The sequence below is a fragment of the Procambarus clarkii genome, chromosome 60 (assembly GCF_040958095.1).
Source record: "Procambarus clarkii isolate CNS0578487 chromosome 60, FALCON_Pclarkii_2.0, whole genome shotgun sequence".
Taxonomy (NCBI): Eukaryota; Metazoa; Arthropoda; class Malacostraca; order Decapoda; family Cambaridae; genus Procambarus; species Procambarus clarkii.
In genome coordinates, this window is record NC_091209.1 from 11,674,977 (window position 1) to 11,693,891 (window position 18,915).

Genomic DNA, 18,915 nt, shown 5'->3' on the forward strand with positions numbered 1-18,915 from the left:
ATGATTTCTGTTGTATGGCAAATTTCATGAAACCTGAAATGGTTTGAAGTAATTTTACATGTATTACTTGATTCATATCTCTAATTTTTCACATAAATTGTGGTAACACAAAAACTATATTTGGTAAATAAATGAACATGGGTAAAATTGTTTTGTAATATGTTTAACCATGAACTTTCAATCCTTTGATACTTCTTAGATAATTTTTTTAGTTTGGTAAGTTATAGCTCTAATATAAAGCCCTGTCATTAAAATACATACTTTATACTAATAATGTACTGTACAGTATAGCCATAATGTCAATAAACCAGGTATTTAGTAATTTATGTGCTCTTCAATTACAGTACTGTACTAAGTTCTATCCATCACGTAATTATTATAATTTTTTTTCTTTTTTCCCCTTTTCAATTACATTTATGCTTTTGATCTCAATTAGTTTTAAGTGTTTTTTCCCACACCTTGCCCGAAATGCTATGCATATTAGTGGCTTTAGGCATAGTATATACTAGCTCTATCTAGAAATTCAACAGTATGTTTGTAACTCATCTTGTATATATGTACTTTTACATGAATAAACATTATTATTATTATTATTATTATTATTATTATTATTATTATTATTATTATTATTATTATTATTATTATTATTATTATTATTATTATAAATACGTATTTAATTATTATAATTTAATAAATGCACATACAGTAGTTACATTGGGGTCTCATAGCACAGTTGGCTTCGTTCTCAACTCACAATCAGAGATCCAAGGTCTAGTTCCTTGGTGGGACAGAAATGGGGGGGGGGCCACGTTTCTTTTTGCCTAATACCTCTGTTCACCTAACAGTAAATAGGTACCTAGGAGTTAGGCAACTGTTGTGGGGTTGCATCCTGGGGTAAGTAGTTCGACCTTAGGGGGATATTGATAGAAGCCTAAAGTACACTATGTATGCACACAGGCTTCCTGTCCCCTAACAAAACTAATTACAGTATTATTATAGTCACTTATTTAGTGCTATAGCAATATTGATATAGCAAATCAATATATATTATTGTACTGTATCTACATCTGTCTTTAATTTTCTTCAGCTGTGAAAATGGCGACCGGGAGCACAAATCCTTTCATGGTATGATACTGCTGACCTGAGATCCCCAACAAGTTGACAGCATCCAAATACCCCTTGACGATATACACTCTATATCTACTCTATTGGGAGCTGAGTAAATGAAGGTAGAGTATATTTATTGTACTACACACACAAATTTATTCTATTTTTATTTTTATTTTTTTTTAATTTATACTAATACTGTATTTAAACTTAATTTGAAAATACAGTACAGTACTGTATGAATAATTCATATTCCATCATTCAGATGTGCAACTTCAACTAACAATAAGAGCAATGGAGACAACAAATATTTATTTATTTTATAATTAAAGTGCAAACTATAATATTTTGAAGAGTATATCAGTCATCTCTTCACCACCTGTTGGGCATGCAAGTTGTATGCCACACACACTCTCACTCTCACTCTCTCTCTCTCTCTCTCTCTCTCTCTCTCTCTCTCTCTCTCTCTCTCTCTCTCTCTCTCTCTCTTTCTCTCTCTTTCTCTCTCTTTCTCTCTCTCTCTTTTTTCTCTCTCTCTCTCTCAGAAAATTTAATATTACAAACCACTGAAAAACTGCTAAGAACACTACAGAAAACAAATCTGAGATTTCAAATTTCACCAAAATCACATGGGGTTGCTATAGATGCCAATAATTTTTTTAAAGGATGACACTGCGGCTGACCCTGATTGGCCTATGACACTCCCATATCCCCATGTGTCATCTTGGAAAGTTGGATGAAGCTAACCCTAAGCATCTGTCTTACTTTGGACAAACAGACATTCTAATTATAGAGATAGATTAGTTTTGTAAATACTGTATGCAGAAATATGTGTTGCATCATTTGTGTTAAAAAAAATGGCAAAACAGTAAAAAATGAAAACCTTGGTAAAACAGAATCCACAATGGTCCAAAACAGACTTGTCCCATACGTTTTGTTCTGTCAAGGTTACACTACAGTATTTTCCTAGTCACGTTTACATAAAAACCTTATCTACACATCCTCTACCTTAAACATCTTGTCTAACATATTCTCCAGTGGCAGCTTCCTAAACTAAATTATACAGCATTTCTTTCATGCACCTTCTGTGGCATTCTTAGGCTTATACCTATGCAATTTCTACATTTGTTTTTCTTTTCTTGCCCATTCCATATACATTTAGCTGGTCTTTCCACCACTTTTCATTTTCTAACTGTATTAAGCCTCTGATGTGTTACACTATACAGTACAGTACTTTTACAAATTTCCACATGCTTCAGCCCATCCTCATGTTTAGATAGTATGTTTAGAAATGATGTGGACCATTGTACATATATTGACATAATGGACACTTAGAAAGTATAATTTGATACTGCACTGTCGAATTTGGACGAACTGGAAAAGGTTTTGTATTTATACCTGTATTACTAATAAAACTGATCTAACCTAACTTAACCATCCTAGGCCTAAAACACACTATACTATGCCTAGGAATATTTAAGTTTGGTTTTTAACATTATTTTTTCTGAACTATATAAAGTGAATAGTACAAAATTCTTCTAATTGTCCATTATGTCAATATATGTACGATGGTCCACATGCAGTAGTTACAAAAAGTACTATCTAAACAGAAGGATGAGTTGTACAGTATACTGTAGCTATAACTATGATGTCCATATTTTTGTACCATCACACATAAAAGTTACCTTTTGCAGGTTTGATGCAACAGAGTGCCATAAATGCTACACAATAACTAATCAGGCAACATGGAGGATCTCCATCGCACTACATGTACAGAATTGGAACGACTAGCTGCTGCTGCAGCCACTATGGGCTACTCTGAATCTCTAGCAGCTACTCACCAACCTCCCCTCTCTGTCAGTGCCCCTGTTCTGCCCCCTCAGTTTCCTCCTGATCACTATCAATGTCAATACACCCGTCATGACACACATCCCAGACCCACATACGATCAAGTGCCAAGACCACCACCCATAGCCCACCACCAGCCTGCACCACCAGCACATGCTGTCCCTACCATACAGTTTGTCACAGACCGCACTCCACATTATGGAAGAGGGCAGTTTGTTTCTATGGTTGAGATGCAGTACAATAATCCCCCTATTGTTGCAATTACTACACATCCTGAGCCACAATACCAGCCTCCTCCGCCTCTTGAACCTGTACCGCAACCTGTTTTACCAACACCTGCAGCTGTTACAGAAAACATAATAAAGGGAAAGAAGAAATCAAGTTCAGTGTCAGGAAAGAAAAGAAAGAATAGTGATCGAAATAAAGATGGGTCTGTTGATGGGGATCACCTTGAACGAGATGATGAAAAGGACTTGAATGTGTTAGAATTGCCTTCACCTATTGCAGATGCTGGAGGTGGCTTTATATTTCCATGTGTTTTGTGTGGTGTGAATTTGCCTTCTCCTGAAGCCTGGCAAGACCATAGTGCAGAACATTCCAATAATGTAAATCGAAGGAGAAATGGACTATCTCTTGAGGTCAAAATTGAAATAATCAAAAGAATCAACAGTGGTGAAAAACAGTCTGACATGGCAGAAGAATATATGGTTAACCGTTCAACAATCAAGTCAATAATGAAAAAATCCAGTTGTTATTTACAGTGTTGGAAGAAAGGAATGTTTCACCCTGACAGTAAGCGGTTGAAAGGGCCCAAACGTGAGGACATTGAAGCAGCTCTCTACTCTTGGTACAGACAAGCTATTGCAACTGGTGTTCCTGTCTCTGGCCCCATCCTATGCACGAAGGCCCTTGCTTTTGCCAGCAAACTTGGTCACACAGATTTCAAAGCTACCCATGGATGGCTAGATCGTTTCAAGAAAAGGAAAAACATTGTATTTGGTAGAGCACCAGCAAGGAGAAAGAGAGAAGAAGAGGATAACAGTACTCCAGAACTTAAACCTGGTGAGTGGCAAACATCTGTATTACAACAGTTGTTACTGGAATATGATCCTGGTGACATATTTGCTGTTGAAGAAATAGGAATTCTTTATCGCACTTTACCAACTACTGCACCTTCTCTCTGTGGTGAAAGATGTTCAGGAGGTGTTCGCAGTAGATTGCGACTAACAATTTTGTTATGTGGTAATATGACCGGAGCAGAAAAGTTTCCATTACTTGTGGTGGGTAAACATCCAAAGCCATCCAGCTTTCGTCATGTAAAGAGTCTCCCGGTGCAATATGTAGCTAATCAGAAAGCTTGGATGACAAGTGATAGTTTTGGTGCTTGGCTTCAAGATGTAGATTCTTGGTTTGTACAACAAGGGCGACGTGTAGTAGTAATTGCATCATCCTTACCTATACACTCCAAACCCCCTGGAGGGTTACGTTCTGTTCGTTTAGTCACTGCTCCTCAAGGATTTCTTGGTCCATTGCGATATGGTGTTATAACAACCTTTAAGCAAACCTATCGAAGTGGCATACTGGAAACATTGATAAACCAGTTGCAGCGAAATGACCCCACACATAACAAACGTGCCCGGCGGCCCAATACAAAGTTGAGCTTGCTCACTTGTTTACATCAGCTTGCAACTGCATGGCATAGTGTTACAGACACTATCATCAGTGCTAGTTTTACACGGGCAGGTGTTAGCAAATATGGAGCATGGGGAGCACCACCTCCACCTCCAGACACAGTTATGGGAGCTGAAAACTTGACACTATTACATCGTTTAAGAACATTAGGTCTTCATATTCCTGATATGACCTTTGATGATTTTATCCATTTTGATGATGATGTGCAAATATGTAACCTTAATAATGATGATGATATTCTGGCAATTGTCACTGGAGCTGATAAAGATGATGACTTGCGGTATGATGATGAAGATGATGACGAGGATAACAGTGATGATAAAAAGGAAGAGGAAGAAGAAAGTGGTCCTTCCTTAAGTGATGTAGAATCTGCTTTTGCAACACTGCGACGACACATCCAGTATCGGGAAGGTGCTCAAGCGATGTTCCGAGTTCTAGCTCACTTGGAGTATTTAATATATAAAGGTCAGGTAGGTGGAAAGGGGGTTGGAGTTCAACCTACAACACCTAACCCTCATTAGTCTCCATTCATTCAGTTGTATTTCATGCATCTTTCATTAACCCGTCCACTTCTCTTGCCTTGGTCATACAGTCCAAGTCAATATTTGACATTTATAATATATCATTTTTTAAATATAGAAATATACTCAGAAAAGTATGTCACATTTAATCCTGTTTGATCCATTCTAATTTTGTGTATTGATATCTATTCAGTCACTTTCAATCTAGGGTTTTGCCCATGTACATTACATAGAAATAAAAGCCCACTAGGCTTTTCACTTTCTATAACATAATCATCCAGCAGTGTACTTGTCATAGGCAATTATTCTACCCCAATATCATCCAATTCCATTAACCTTGCTACCTTCATTTCATGGAAATCAAATCCCTCCTGAGTTAACAAGTACAGTAAATAGGCTATTAACTACGGTAATTGCAAGTTTTACAACCCCCCTATCATTTTCATGTTTTTTCATTCAGTGGAGCTGGTCATTAGTCATCCTGCCTTATGACTGTGCCTGCATCTTATAGAAATATATAGCACGAATCTCAACACGCCGTGCTCATACTCAGCTAGACTATACATGATCAGCTCATCTTACGTGGTGTGATGTTACATCACTGCTCTCAACTGTTCTGTAGTGTCTTGATGAAATTGTAAGCTGCCTCTTATTTTCCCATTGAACTGTGCCAAAGTTTCCTTGAATACATCTTTACTTATGATATTCCATTTCCAGTTTAATATTATCTACATGATCAGAAGGCTTTCTAGGTTAGACCACATCAGTTCCCCTCAGGCAATATCCTGTTCTTCCCAAGGATGAGACCAGACACAACCAGGTTAGGTCGACATTTACTCACCAGAGCAACAGAAATTTTTGTGAATGTGCCTGCCAGGCCATAGTGGGGAAGGAGAAACACTCAGCATTACACTATCCTGCCCAGGATAACCTCCAGAAGGTTCATTCATTTACACTCAAAACCCTTCGAAGCTTTATTCAGTCTCAGTGAGTATCTTGGGTATCACTCTGCTAACTGTGAGATGGTTCTTTCTTCCTGCATACACTAACTTCACTAGACAAGAGACATTATTATTATTCATTTAAGTGAATTTTGTTATCATTCAGTCTGAGACATTGACCTAGGAAGCAACCTGGTTTCTGTTTGATCATTTTAATGTTTTGGTGACCAAGTCTGTTGGCACATACCTTTTGATTTGGGGAATTTTGAGTGTGATGTCTGCATTCTATTAGGTTTGTTGAGGTTGTGAAGGGTACTAACTTTTTAGTGGTTCACAGGTTTTTTCAGTCCTGGTCAGACTAGGTAGGATTATGTGTTGCTCTGGTTAAGGGACAAGAATGATGCATTAGACCTGGAACTTACTGTGTTTAAATTCTGTTTTTGTTGCATTTTCCTTCTAGCAGGAAATCTCTTATTCTCTGTGGGAGAATGACAATTGTTTTGCATATACAGTACAGGGGTACCTTGGTTTAAGAGTTTAATCCGTTCTTGGAGATAGCGCGTAACCCGAAAACTCATAAACCGAAGCTAATTTCCCCATAAGAAATAATGGGAAATGATGTTGACCAGACCACACATTAGAAAGTGAAGGGACGACAACGTTTCGGTCCGTCCTGGACCATTCTCAAGTCGGTTTACAATCGACTTGAGAATGGTCCAGGACGGATCGAAATGTCTTCGTCCCTTTACTTTCTAGTGTGTGGTCTGGTCAACATACTTCAGCCACGTTATTGTGACTCATCGCCTGCAATGGAAAATTAATTAATCCGTTCTTGACTACCCAAAAACCTCGCTTCAAACTAAATTTTATACCTAATTCATCCAAATCTACACTACAAAAGTATGTTCAAGTTATTACTTGCCCTTGCTGATGACTCCTATTGGCATATGGAAGATGGTAAGAGGGGGGGGGGGAGAGGTGTTACTGTTTGGAAGGGGAGTCCCCTTCCATTTTAATATAACATCAGGCAGTGAAGATTTTTCTGGAGTGCACTCTCTGGCACATTTTGCCTGCATACCACTAGGTCCTGGTTGTGGCTCACTGCTTGACTTTCTCACTTTTCTCACAAGAAAACGTTCCATTGAAGATTGTTTTTCCCTTCTTTGCAACACTTGTCTGTAGTGAGGCATCACATTGTCATTAAAAAGATCAATGCAATGGCCTACTACAGCTTTATCTGGGTGATTCTTTTCAGCAAAACTTTGCAGTCATTCCCATACTGCACACATTTTCTTAATTAATGAGGAAGGGACATTCTCTACTGCCTCCTCTTCCTTCCCTGAAGATTTGTTGTACTGCCTAGCTAGTTCAACAACACAAGTACCATTTTCATGCTTCCGAATGATCTCTTGTTTTTCCTCTATTGTCATCCTCACATGCCATTTCTTGCCTTGAACCTTACCACTGGCTTTCTTGGGACCCATTGCGAGATATATAATAACAACTTTAATGCTCAAATGGCCAAATATCTGACAAAACCTGTAAATCCTTATGAAAAATTCAGGCGGGATAGTCACTGGGCGCGAGGCACTGGTAAACTGAGGTGCGATCGCCGTGCCACCACGCGCTAGGTTGGCCCATGCACAACACTAATTATCACCACAATCCTGGTCACTAAATCCTGTAAATGAATAATTGACCACAAGTTTATTTTGTAAAGGAACATAAGAAGTCGTTTGAAGATTCCTTGATGGATGAAATAATGCTGTGGCTAGTGCTGTGAACATCTTGAACAGCAATGATTCACTGATATTTGAACTTTGTACATAGTCATTATCACACTCAAGCTCTTCTGTAATACTATCTTGGCTAAATAATACCAGTTACATATATATTTTGATATTATTAGGCGTTGCTTTGGTCACAAGCTGAACAGCAGTGCTGTGAGCTCATGCTGCATGTGCCAGCCTTGATTGCTCGCTCAGTACTGAGGCTCTCACACCCTGGAATGTTGCCCACAATTTTTTTGTAAATGATGTCTGTTTACAAGAGCTCTGAGGAAGCTGATGTGAACCCCATGTAGCCTAGTTTTGAATCATACTCTATACCTATAAGATCCCTGAGGTACGTTGCGCACCAACCATCGAGCGCCTACATGCACATTGCGCAGTGCAGTGATTAACCACTGTACTGCTCTGGCTCTAAATATGGCACACCCCTGGTACGCAGGAAATAAATTTTTTGGCAAGTTTTTTTTGCCCTTCTTATATTGTCAAATACCATTCCCTGATCACATATATGTGGAAATAAAATCAAAATTGTTCTTACTTTGGCTGCAGTGGGGTCCAAAAAATGGTGTGTGATATCACAGTTTGGTGGTCGCCCGTGGAGTAGATTCCCGTAGATTCCTGTTATATGTATCACAAATGTGTCCAGAAACATTGATCATATTTGCAATATTTCATGTGCATATATGTATATTTATAACATATTTACACACTGTACACTAACCCGTGTGGATCTTGACCTGGTATGTTGACGTCTGTACCTGAATACAGTATCATGTCCATGAAAATACCAGTTTTGCAGTCATATAGGATGAAAAACTTGAGTCCAAACTGGTGCCACTTTGATGGGATGTACTGCTTGAATGACAGTTTTCCCTTAAAGAGCACTAGCGATTCATCAATCACCACATAATGTCTTGGTACAAAATAGTCACAAATCTTTCCTCTCATGTCAATGAAAATCTTCCACACCTTCCAAAGTCTGTCCTGTCTGTACTCATTATCACTGTTCTCAAAGTGCAGGCACCTGAGAAGCAGCAGGAACCTATGTGACATGTACCTGTGGAACACGGGGATGGAACAAGACTGCCTTTGCTCCAATAATCCTGGATGACGTGTTTTTTAGAATGCTTCATCATGATGCTCAAAGCTAAAAACACATTTCCCCATTTGACGTGTCTTTCCATCGTGTCATGCAGGAGGCAGGTAAAATTCCGGAGTCAATGAGTTTACCAGTCTCCGTGGTGTAGTGGTTAGACACTCGCCTGGCGTTCCGCGAGCACTTTGTCATGGGTTCGTATCCTGGCCGGGGAGGATTTACTGGGCGCAAATCCTTAACTGTAGCCTCTGTTTAACTCAACAGTAAAATGTGTACTTGGTTGTAAAAATGATTCTTCGCGGCGGGGATTGTATTCCAGGGACTTGCCCGAAATGCTACGCCTACTAGTGGCTGTACAAGAATGTAACAACTCTTGTATATATCTCCAAAAAAAAAAAAAAAAATGAGGCTGTGAGCATTCTGGAGTCAATGAGTCTCTGTAACAAGATGGTCCATGAATTCTTGATCAAAATATACCATAAAATAGTCTATTTCAGCCATATCATCACGTATATAAGGAAATAATGGTGTCACACCAACATTGGTACCATCAAACGTTGTAATTTGTGGGACAAAAGTCTCACGATCCTCCCCACACAAACACTCCTGTGGGTTTGGTTTTGGCACCAACACCACGGCCAACAGCACCACGAGCACCAAAAACACGGCGACGTCATCTCGTGCTAGAGCTGCGTATAGGTATGACAGGAGATGAGAGTGTTCTGCGTAGTGTAGGCTTACCACGAACACCTGATATGGAGGAAACACTGTCGTCTTTGTCTTCAGGCCGCGTGACGTGCTGTCACTTGCCTTGGCATGTTGCTGGGGCAGCAAAAGTCTGCCTAGTAACATCATCGCTGCTCGTATTCAACTCGTCAACACTGCTTGTATTGAACCCTAAGTCACTGAAGCCTGAGAACGATTCATTACATGTACTATCGCTGAATAAACTGGCATCAGAGGACACACATGGTGATGGTGACTCTAACGGTGTTGACCCAGGGCGGCGAGGCAGGCCGGGTGAGGCGCGTGTACTGTTCAAACTCGTGACCTCCTCCACCCCATCCTTCCCCTCACTCATGTCAGACCTCTGTGTCAGGTCTTTTTCTGGATTATAGTCCCATCGCTCCATCATCGAACATTGTCACGTATTTCCTTCTTAGAGAGTCGTTTTGGTCCCGACAGCGGCTGACCATGGACCTGGAGCTTGTAGATGATGCCTCAGATATGGTTGCTTCCTTAAAACTGAGGCTTCCCACGGCCCTGGGGGCATGCTGGGATTTTTTTTTCAAAATGGCAGATGATCACTGGAGCCCTCATGCATCCATTTCGTATCTGCGTCACCGTGCGCCAGTTTTGAATATTACGCTATACTGTACCTATAAGATCTCCGAGGTGTGTTGCGCACACCCGTCGAGAGCCTCAAGGCGCATTTTGCAGCACAGTGATTAAGGGAGCAACTGAGAAGTCAAGCTCAGAAATAAAGTTTTGAGTATATTGTAGTTGAAAAACACTTTTCTGAAAAAGACATTCAGATGCTCCCACTCTCATTTTGTTCTGACTTCCCAGTATTCTTGAGGTTCTAGTCAGCCAACTGAAAGGTGGGCAGCTCCTTGTTATTCTGTTGTGTAGATGGTGACATCTGGTGGAGGTCAGTGTAGCAGGCGGATGAACCAGCTAGCAGTTGCAACTCGTCCTTTCAAATAGTACATGGCAATTTGATGTATAAATCCCCTAAGGCCAATAACGTTTACTAAAATCACAGTGGCTTGCAAAATTAATGTGGTCCCATTTTTTATTCGTGGGTCCTTGGTTAGATTAGATTCAGGCAATTTAGTACGTCAGTTTATTGATGTTGGGAAGGCTTGAGAGGATGGACTTAGTTAGCAGAGTGATACTTGACACTCTCTTAGAGGCTGAAAAGAGCTTGTATGGGGTTTTGAGTGTAGATGAATGAACCTGAATCTCCATTTTCCCATTATGGCCTAACAGGATATTTGCAAGATCCCCGCTGCTCTTAGAAATAAATATCCATCTAACCTGGCTGTGTCTGGTCTTGCCCTTAGGAAGAACAGGATATTGCTTAAGGAAGCAATTAAGTGATGTTCAGAAAGGAGATTTTCATCTACACTCTAAGCCGTTTTTATTTTCTACAATTTTAGTGTAATAATTTTTATGAGTAATGAAGGGGTTTGTGTTTTGAACTGGTTGAAATCAGTTGGATAATAGTGGCTCATAAGGAAATGTACTTATTTTTATGAATCCAAATGGTTTGTGATACATTATGCATATTGTATAAGTCTGCCAATACTGTATTGATAATGAATGTAAAGTGATAACATCATTTTTATTTGCTCAGTTCCTCTATACAGACTGCTTGAAGATCTCCTAAAGAGAATACTTGCTCCATTTCATTTGGCATGGGAGTGTAGAAGTTGAGTGACTTACCTCATATTTTTACAATTTGGTTATATGGGTGATATTTAACTTAGTTCAGTATCACTTTTTGGATATATAAAGTAATATGCTCCACCTCTGGTGCTGAAGCTAAAAAAATATGATTTTGCAAACCTCTGACGTACTGTGTGTATGTGTTTGTATGTATGTATGTATGTATATATATACACACAGTATATACTGTACTTTAATAGGTCTTAAGAAAATAAGACAAATAAGTGAACTTTTTTATATATACTGTACTGTATTGGGTTATGGTGATGGGTGTACAATTATGGTTAAATAACATTACATTTTAAATTTGTTGGTAACGTATAGTGTATGCTTCCAATATTAATGTCCTTTAACAGTCAGGTGATGTGGTGTACACACACATTTTTTAAATTAATTATAAGAAATATATTGTACAGTAATTTTTTTTTTTTTTTTAGGAAAAGCAAATAAGTATTTTACACTTTTTGTCTGTATTTGAATTTAAGAATCTTTAATAAATACAATTCACTTAATAACAAATTGGCCTCATCAGTCAGAGGTCTTGATATTGCTCATTATTCCCATCTTATGATGACTTAAGTATTTGAGATAATAAAAAGTATCATTATCAAAAAGTTCCTTATTGTCCTTCTGATATGTGGTCAGTGATGGTAGGATTTTCACATTATTTTCACATTTGGCTTTGAGTGAATATAAAAAGCTTGTAACTGAACAACACACTTAGAAGCTCCCTAAGACAAGATCTATCTTGGTCCCAAGGTGATCATGCCAGTCTGGGTATGGTGACACTGTACCACTGTGATATTAATTTTATCAAGTATCACTGCCACCTGGCCTCTGGCTGGGCTCTGGGAGTAGAAGAACTCCCGAAACCCTCTCCAGGTATACCTCATGCTGCTGCTAAAGAGGCACTGGAGTCAAGCTCAGTACAATCCAAAGTGGTCATGGGAAGGTTCTCATAAACAACATTTGTCCAACTCTACAAGGACCACCACATGTCCATCTGGCTACCCGCAACCACCATCAGATGGCAGCATCCACACCAACACCCATTTCCCTGCCTTGAGCTTCATCACATTCTGACTTACCAAAAGCAAAAATTTTGCACAGAGAGTAAGAACATAAGAATTAACGACACTGCAGAAAACCGAATGGCCCATATGAGGCAGCTTCTATTTATACCCACCCAAACTCAATCATATATATAGTACGTATGTCTAACCTTTGTTTGATACAAACCATCGATCCCATGTGTATTATGTTATCTAGTAATTTGTTTCATAAATCGACAACCTGTTGGCTAACAGGTTGTCGGTTTTTTAAACTATTTACTCATCATTATTTATCTTCTGACTGTAAACTCCAGTTTATATCCATAGTTTCAAGTTTCATTTTGTGTTTATATTTTGTGTTTTATTTTGTGTAGGAAGTGGTGGTGATGGGACTGATGGTTGTGAGGAAAGTGGTGGTGGTGAGGGAAGTGGTGGTGGTGAAGGAAAATGTGGTGGTGATGAGGAGAGTGGTTGTGGTGAGGGGAGTGGTGGTGGTGAAGGAAAATGTGGTGGTGATGAGGGGAGTGGTTGTGGTGAGGGGAGTGGTGGTGGTGAAGGAAAATGTGGTGGTGATGAGGGGAGTGGTGGTGGCGAAGGAAAATGTGGTGGTGATGAGGGGAGTGGTGGTGGTGAAGGGAATGGCAGTACCATCTCTTCTATTGACCAACCAGACTTTATGGCCACTTAGGAAGACAGGGACTGGCTCTATCTACTCAGAGACAGATGCAATTCAGTTGTTTATTCAGAACAAAAAATTAAATTAGTATTAACCATTCGAGTACAATGGATATAGTTACATATATAGTGGTACCTTGAGTTACGAACCCGATTTCTTCGGAAAATTTGAATTGGGGTTACGAACTTTACCTCGGGATACGAGTTTGTTGATATGCGTATGGCCGACCTAGCACGTGGTGGCACAGCAATCGCGCCTCAGTTTACCAGTGCCTCCTGCCCGAATTCTTCGCAAGGATTTACTGGGTTTTTTTTTCGGATTTTTGGCTATTTGAACTTAAAAGTTGTTTTTATGTATCTCGCCATAGGTCCCAATAAAACCAGTAGTAAGGTTCAAGGCAAGAAAACACATGTGAAAATGACCATAGAGGAAAAACAAGAGATCATTCGTAAACATGAAAATGGTACATGTGTTGTGGAATTAGCTAGGCAGTATAACAAATTTTCAGGGGAGGAGGAGGAGGAGGAGGCAGTAGAGGATGTCCCTTCCTCATTAAGAAAATGTGTGCAGTATGGGAAGAACTGCTAAGTTTTGCTGAAAAGAATCACCCAGATAAAGCTTTAACAGGCCGTTGCATTGATCTTATTAATGACACTGTGATGTCTCACTACAGACAAGTGTTACAAAGAAGGGAAAAATAATTTTCAAGATAAACAATGAGAAAATCATGCAGTGAGCCAGAAGTAGGTCCTAGTGGTATGCAGGCAAAACGTGCCAGTGTGTACCCCAGAGAAGTCATCACTGCCTGATGTTATAATGGAAGGGGACTCCCCTTCCAAACAGTAACACCTCTCCTCCTCCTCCCCCTCCTCACCATCTAACATATGCCAACAGGAGTCATCAGTAAAGGTAAGTAATAACTTGTACATACTTTTGTAGTGATGATTTGGGTGAATTAGGTATAAAATTTACTTTGAAAGGAATTTTTGGGGGAGTCAGGAACGGATTAATTCATTTCCCATTATTTCTTATGAGGAAATTCGCTTTGGTTTACAAATTTTCGGGTTACGAACTGTTTCCAGGAACGGATTAAATTCGTAAAATGAGGTGCCCCTGTACTAGTTGTACAGGATTTTAAACATAAGACAGTTTAATCGGATTAAAAGTGTACATGATCATACATCTGAATTTTTATTCAAAGGAAATGTTCATTGCCATGCCAGCCCCGATAAAAGTACGAGACTGCGTTTCGGGCTGACCATCTTGGCGACAGAATGCAGCTGGGTCAGGTATTCGATTTCAATAGTCGGTTTGGTGAATGTAACTGTTGACACAGCCATCCAAATTCTAGCACCGCTAAACATACATTATGAACGGGAGGGTTCCATAATCTGACGGAGAACGGCAGTACATTAACATAAAGAGTTAAAGAAGCTGTAGAATGCCTATTGACCCATACAAGACAGCTTTTTATATCCACCCAAACATACACACACATATTATATATATATATATATATATATATATATATATATATGTCGTACCTAGTAGCCAGAACGCACTTCTCAGCCTACTATGCAAGGCCCGATTTGCCTAATAAGCCAAGTTTTCATGTTTTAATTGTTTTTCGACTACCTAACCTACCTAACCTAACCTAACCTAACTTTTTTGGCTACCTAACCTATAAAGATAAGTTAGGTTAGGTTAGGTAGGGTTGGTTAGGTTCGGTCATATATCAACGTTAATTTTAACTCCAATAAAAAAAAATTGACCTCATACATAATGAAATGGGTAGCTTTATCATTTCATAAGAAAAAAATTTGAGAAAATATATTAATTCATGAAAACTTGGCTTATTAGGCAAATCAGGCCTTGCATAGTAGGCTGAGAAGTACGTTCTGGCTACTAGGTACGACATATATATATATATATATATATATATATATATATATATATATATATATATATATATGTCGTACCTAGTAGCCAGAACTCACTTCTCAGCCTACTATGCAAGGCCCAATTTGCCTAATAAGCCAAGTTTTCATGAATTAGTTGTTTTTCGACTACCTAACCTACCTAACCTAACCTAACCTAAGTTTTTCGGCTACCTAACCGAACCTAACCTATAAAGATAGGTTAGGTTAGGTTAGGTAGGGTTGGTTAGGTTCGGTCATATATCTACGTTAATTTTAACTCCAATAACAAAAAATTGACCTCATACATAATGAAATGGATAGCTTTATCATTTAAAAAGGAAAAAATAGAGAAAATATATTAATTCAGGAAAACTTGGCTTATTAGGCAAATCTGGCCATGCATAGTAGGCTGAGAAGTGCGTTCTGGCTACTAGGTACGACATATATATATATATATATATATATATATATGTCGTACCTAGTAGCCAGAACTCACTTTTCAGCCTACTATTCAAGGCCTGATTTGCCTAATAAGCCAAGTTTTCCTGAATTAATATATTTACTATAATTTTTTTCTTATGAAATGATAAAGCAACCCTTTTCTCTATGTATGAGGTCAATTTTTTTTTATTGGAGTTAAAATTAACGTAGATATATGACCGAACCTAACCAACCCTACCTAACCTAACCTAACCTATATTTATAGGTAAGGTTAGGTTAGGTAGCCAAAAAAAGCTAGGTTTGGTTAGGTTAGGTAGGTTAGGTAGACGAAAAAACATTAATTCATGAAAACTTGGCTTATTAGGCAAATCGGGCCTTGAATAGTAGGCTGAGAAGTGCGTTCTGGCTATTAGGTACGACATATATATATATATATATATATGTCGTACCTAGTAGCCAGAATGCACTTCTCGGCCTACTATGCAAGGCCTGATTTGCCTAATAAGCCAAGTTTTCATGAATTAATGTTTTTTCGACTACCTAACCTACCTAACCTAACCTAACCTACCTTTTTCGGCAACCTAACCCAACCTAACCTATAAAGATAGGCTAGGTTAGGTTAGGTAGGGTTGGTTAGGTTCGGTCATATATCTACGTTAATTTTAACTACAATAAAACAAAATTGACCTCAGACATAATGAAATGGGTAGCTTTATCATTTCATAAGAAAAAAATATAGAGAAAATATATTAATTCAGGAAAACTTGGCTTATTAGGCAAATCGGGCCTTGCATAGTAGGCTGAGAAGTGCGTTCTGGCTACTAGGTACGACATATATATATATATATATATATATATATATATATATATATATATATATATATATATATATATATATATATATATATATATAAATGACCTCTAATACATAAATGCGTTGGTTACGATTAAACAGTAGAAAATAAGGATGCTTGAAGGGTTTTAAGTTTATCTGTCAAAGGATGGTGAGATTGTTAGTGTGGCGAAGCGTCAAGCCACATCCAGCCAGGTAAATTATATAAACAGTTGACATGATTTACGTCAACTGTCCTTGCACTGTTGACGTAAATTAAATTATTAGACGTAAATTCCCCCCCCCCCCCCCCATGTCCTTGCTCCACCTGAAGGGGGGGTGGGCGCGGTACTGTATACTGACAACATCCTGGCTACAATGACCGCCTCTGTGTAATCATTTAATTGTCGAGACAAATGTGTGAATATAAGTAAACCTTACTCCATAGATCATCAACAGCTTGCGGTTAATTCTTTTCCTTGAGGCTATTGCCTCAGCAATCATCTTTGTCTCAGTATCATAACAGCAGAGAGACGGCGAAGGGGTCCATAGAATTACCCCAATCATCCCAAATCAGGCCAAAACTACCCAAAACGTATTAGCATTACGTAAGTAATGAAGAAATATGGTATATTTACTTACTATAATGTTGGTGCTACACGTAGAACATGATCAAACCTATTTTTTCTCTGAAATAATCTAATTTCATAACGAAATGAGACGTAAATATGTGAGAGGTGACGCCATAGGAAGTCGACGGTCCAAGCGACAATTGTGTGGAGCGACTTATCCAAGATATATGGTCGCCTGGAGAGTGTTTGCTGCCATAACAGCCTCCTGTACACAGTGATCCAGTCGTCGTATTTCATGGCTCAAATTGTCGCAAATTTAATTGGTAATATTAACAAGTAGAATGTGTATTTATAATAATATTTTTCATAAACAGCCACAAAATATTTAATATTTATTAAAAAAAAGTGTCTGGAAGTTAAATCAATTCCACATGACAATAAATTTGTTATATAGATACTAGCGTTATTCGTTGGTATGCGTTCGCTATTTAAACTACTCCAGTCCTTTTCGTTCATAGAACACCGAACCCTACACGCTCTCTGATATATTGCTTAATTAACAAATATTCACAAATAAAGATTATATTTATATATGTTATCAGAAAGGCAGATATAAAATAGTTTGTGTTAATGCATCACAGAGATTATACCTTATTAGAGAGGAAAAATATTCATATTTTATCACCTGCTCTGGTGACTCTCTATTACTCCCTTATCTATCCTTATCTCAACTATGGTATTTGTGCTTGGGGTTCTACTACCCAAAATCACTTACGTCCTCTAATTACCCAACACAAAGCCGCTATTAGAACAATATCCAACTCTGGCCCCAGACATCACTCGGTACCCCTACTCAAATCTCTTAATATGTTAGATATTAAGTCACTGCACATTCTCTCATGTGTATTATACATATATAAAACGCTAAACTATAATGCCAATCCTGATCTTAAAAGCTTCATAGAAGGTTGTAACAGAACCCATGAGCACCACACCAGAAATAAATACAGTTTTGATATTCCTAGAGTACGTCTTAATCAAACTAGAAATGCTCTGCAAATCAAGGGGCCCAGAATGTGGAATGACCTTCCCAACCATGTTAAAGACTGTACCTCTCTCAACCAGTTTAAGATAAAAACTAAACACTACCTAATAAATTCCCTGTAATCTACCTCACTCCTCTATTGTCAACCCATGTCTGTTATTTTCTTTTTTTTCTTTTTTTTTAATCAACACTGTTTGTCAACCTATTGTATTTGTGCTGCTTTTTCAGTCATGTTCCCCCTTTTTTTATCTTTATTTGTATTTGTTCTCAACATCTTTTATTCTTTATGCTCAATTAGTATTAAGTTCTAGATATTAATGTTTTTCTTGCCCGAAACGCATTGCGTAATAGTGGCTTTAGGCATTGTATGTACTAGCTCTATCTATATATCAATCCATTAATGTAACATCACTTGTATGTATATACCTTACCTGAATAAACATCTGAATCTAAACATCTATTTTAAACAAGGCTTCTTGGCCGACGCTCTCCCTTTCGATGGGAACTATGACCTTTTGAAAATCAATGTTAATTGAATCTATATATTATAAAAAACGAAGTTTTTTATGTCATCAGAAAGACATATAAGCTGCATGTTAATACTTTGGTATAAATATAACTGAAGTGAAAGTGAAGATATATGCCTTTTTATAGTTACTTGATGGCTCGCTCAGGGAGTTTGAAGGCCTGCACACAAGCCAATCAATTTTATAATTAATGTACATATATGCAAAGTAACGTCAAAGGTTTTTATTTCAGAATGAAGACAGATGTAGACGATAATGTAAATACATTTCAAGGAAAACATATCTTAAATGAAAGCAAAGATATGGTCAAATAAATAGGCAATACCACACCATCGCCAGTGTCCGGACACATGAATATTCGCATTAGGTAGGTGAAAGGAAATGTACCCAACCATTTCCATTTAC

General features: G+C 38.2%; 1 protein-coding gene across 1 annotated transcript; it reads left to right on the forward strand.

The window, feature by feature from the left end:
• The first annotated feature begins 866 nt into the window (after positions 1-866).
• Positions 867-12,060, forward strand: LOC123766874 (tigger transposable element-derived protein 4). Its single transcript, XM_069307501.1, has 2 exons — positions 867-1,229; positions 2,802-12,060. Exon 2 carries the CDS (start codon positions 2,853-2,855, stop codon positions 5,166-5,168), a length of 2,316 nt encoding a protein of 771 aa, XP_069163602.1. The 5' UTR covers positions 867-1,229; positions 2,802-2,852; the 3' UTR covers positions 5,169-12,060.
• The last annotated feature ends 6,855 nt before the right edge of the window (positions 12,061-18,915 follow it).

Coding starts and splice junctions, on each gene's coding strand:
- LOC123766874 (XM_069307501.1), top strand. CDS start 2,853: ATGGAGGATCTCCATCGCACTACATGTACAGAATTGGAACGACTAGCT.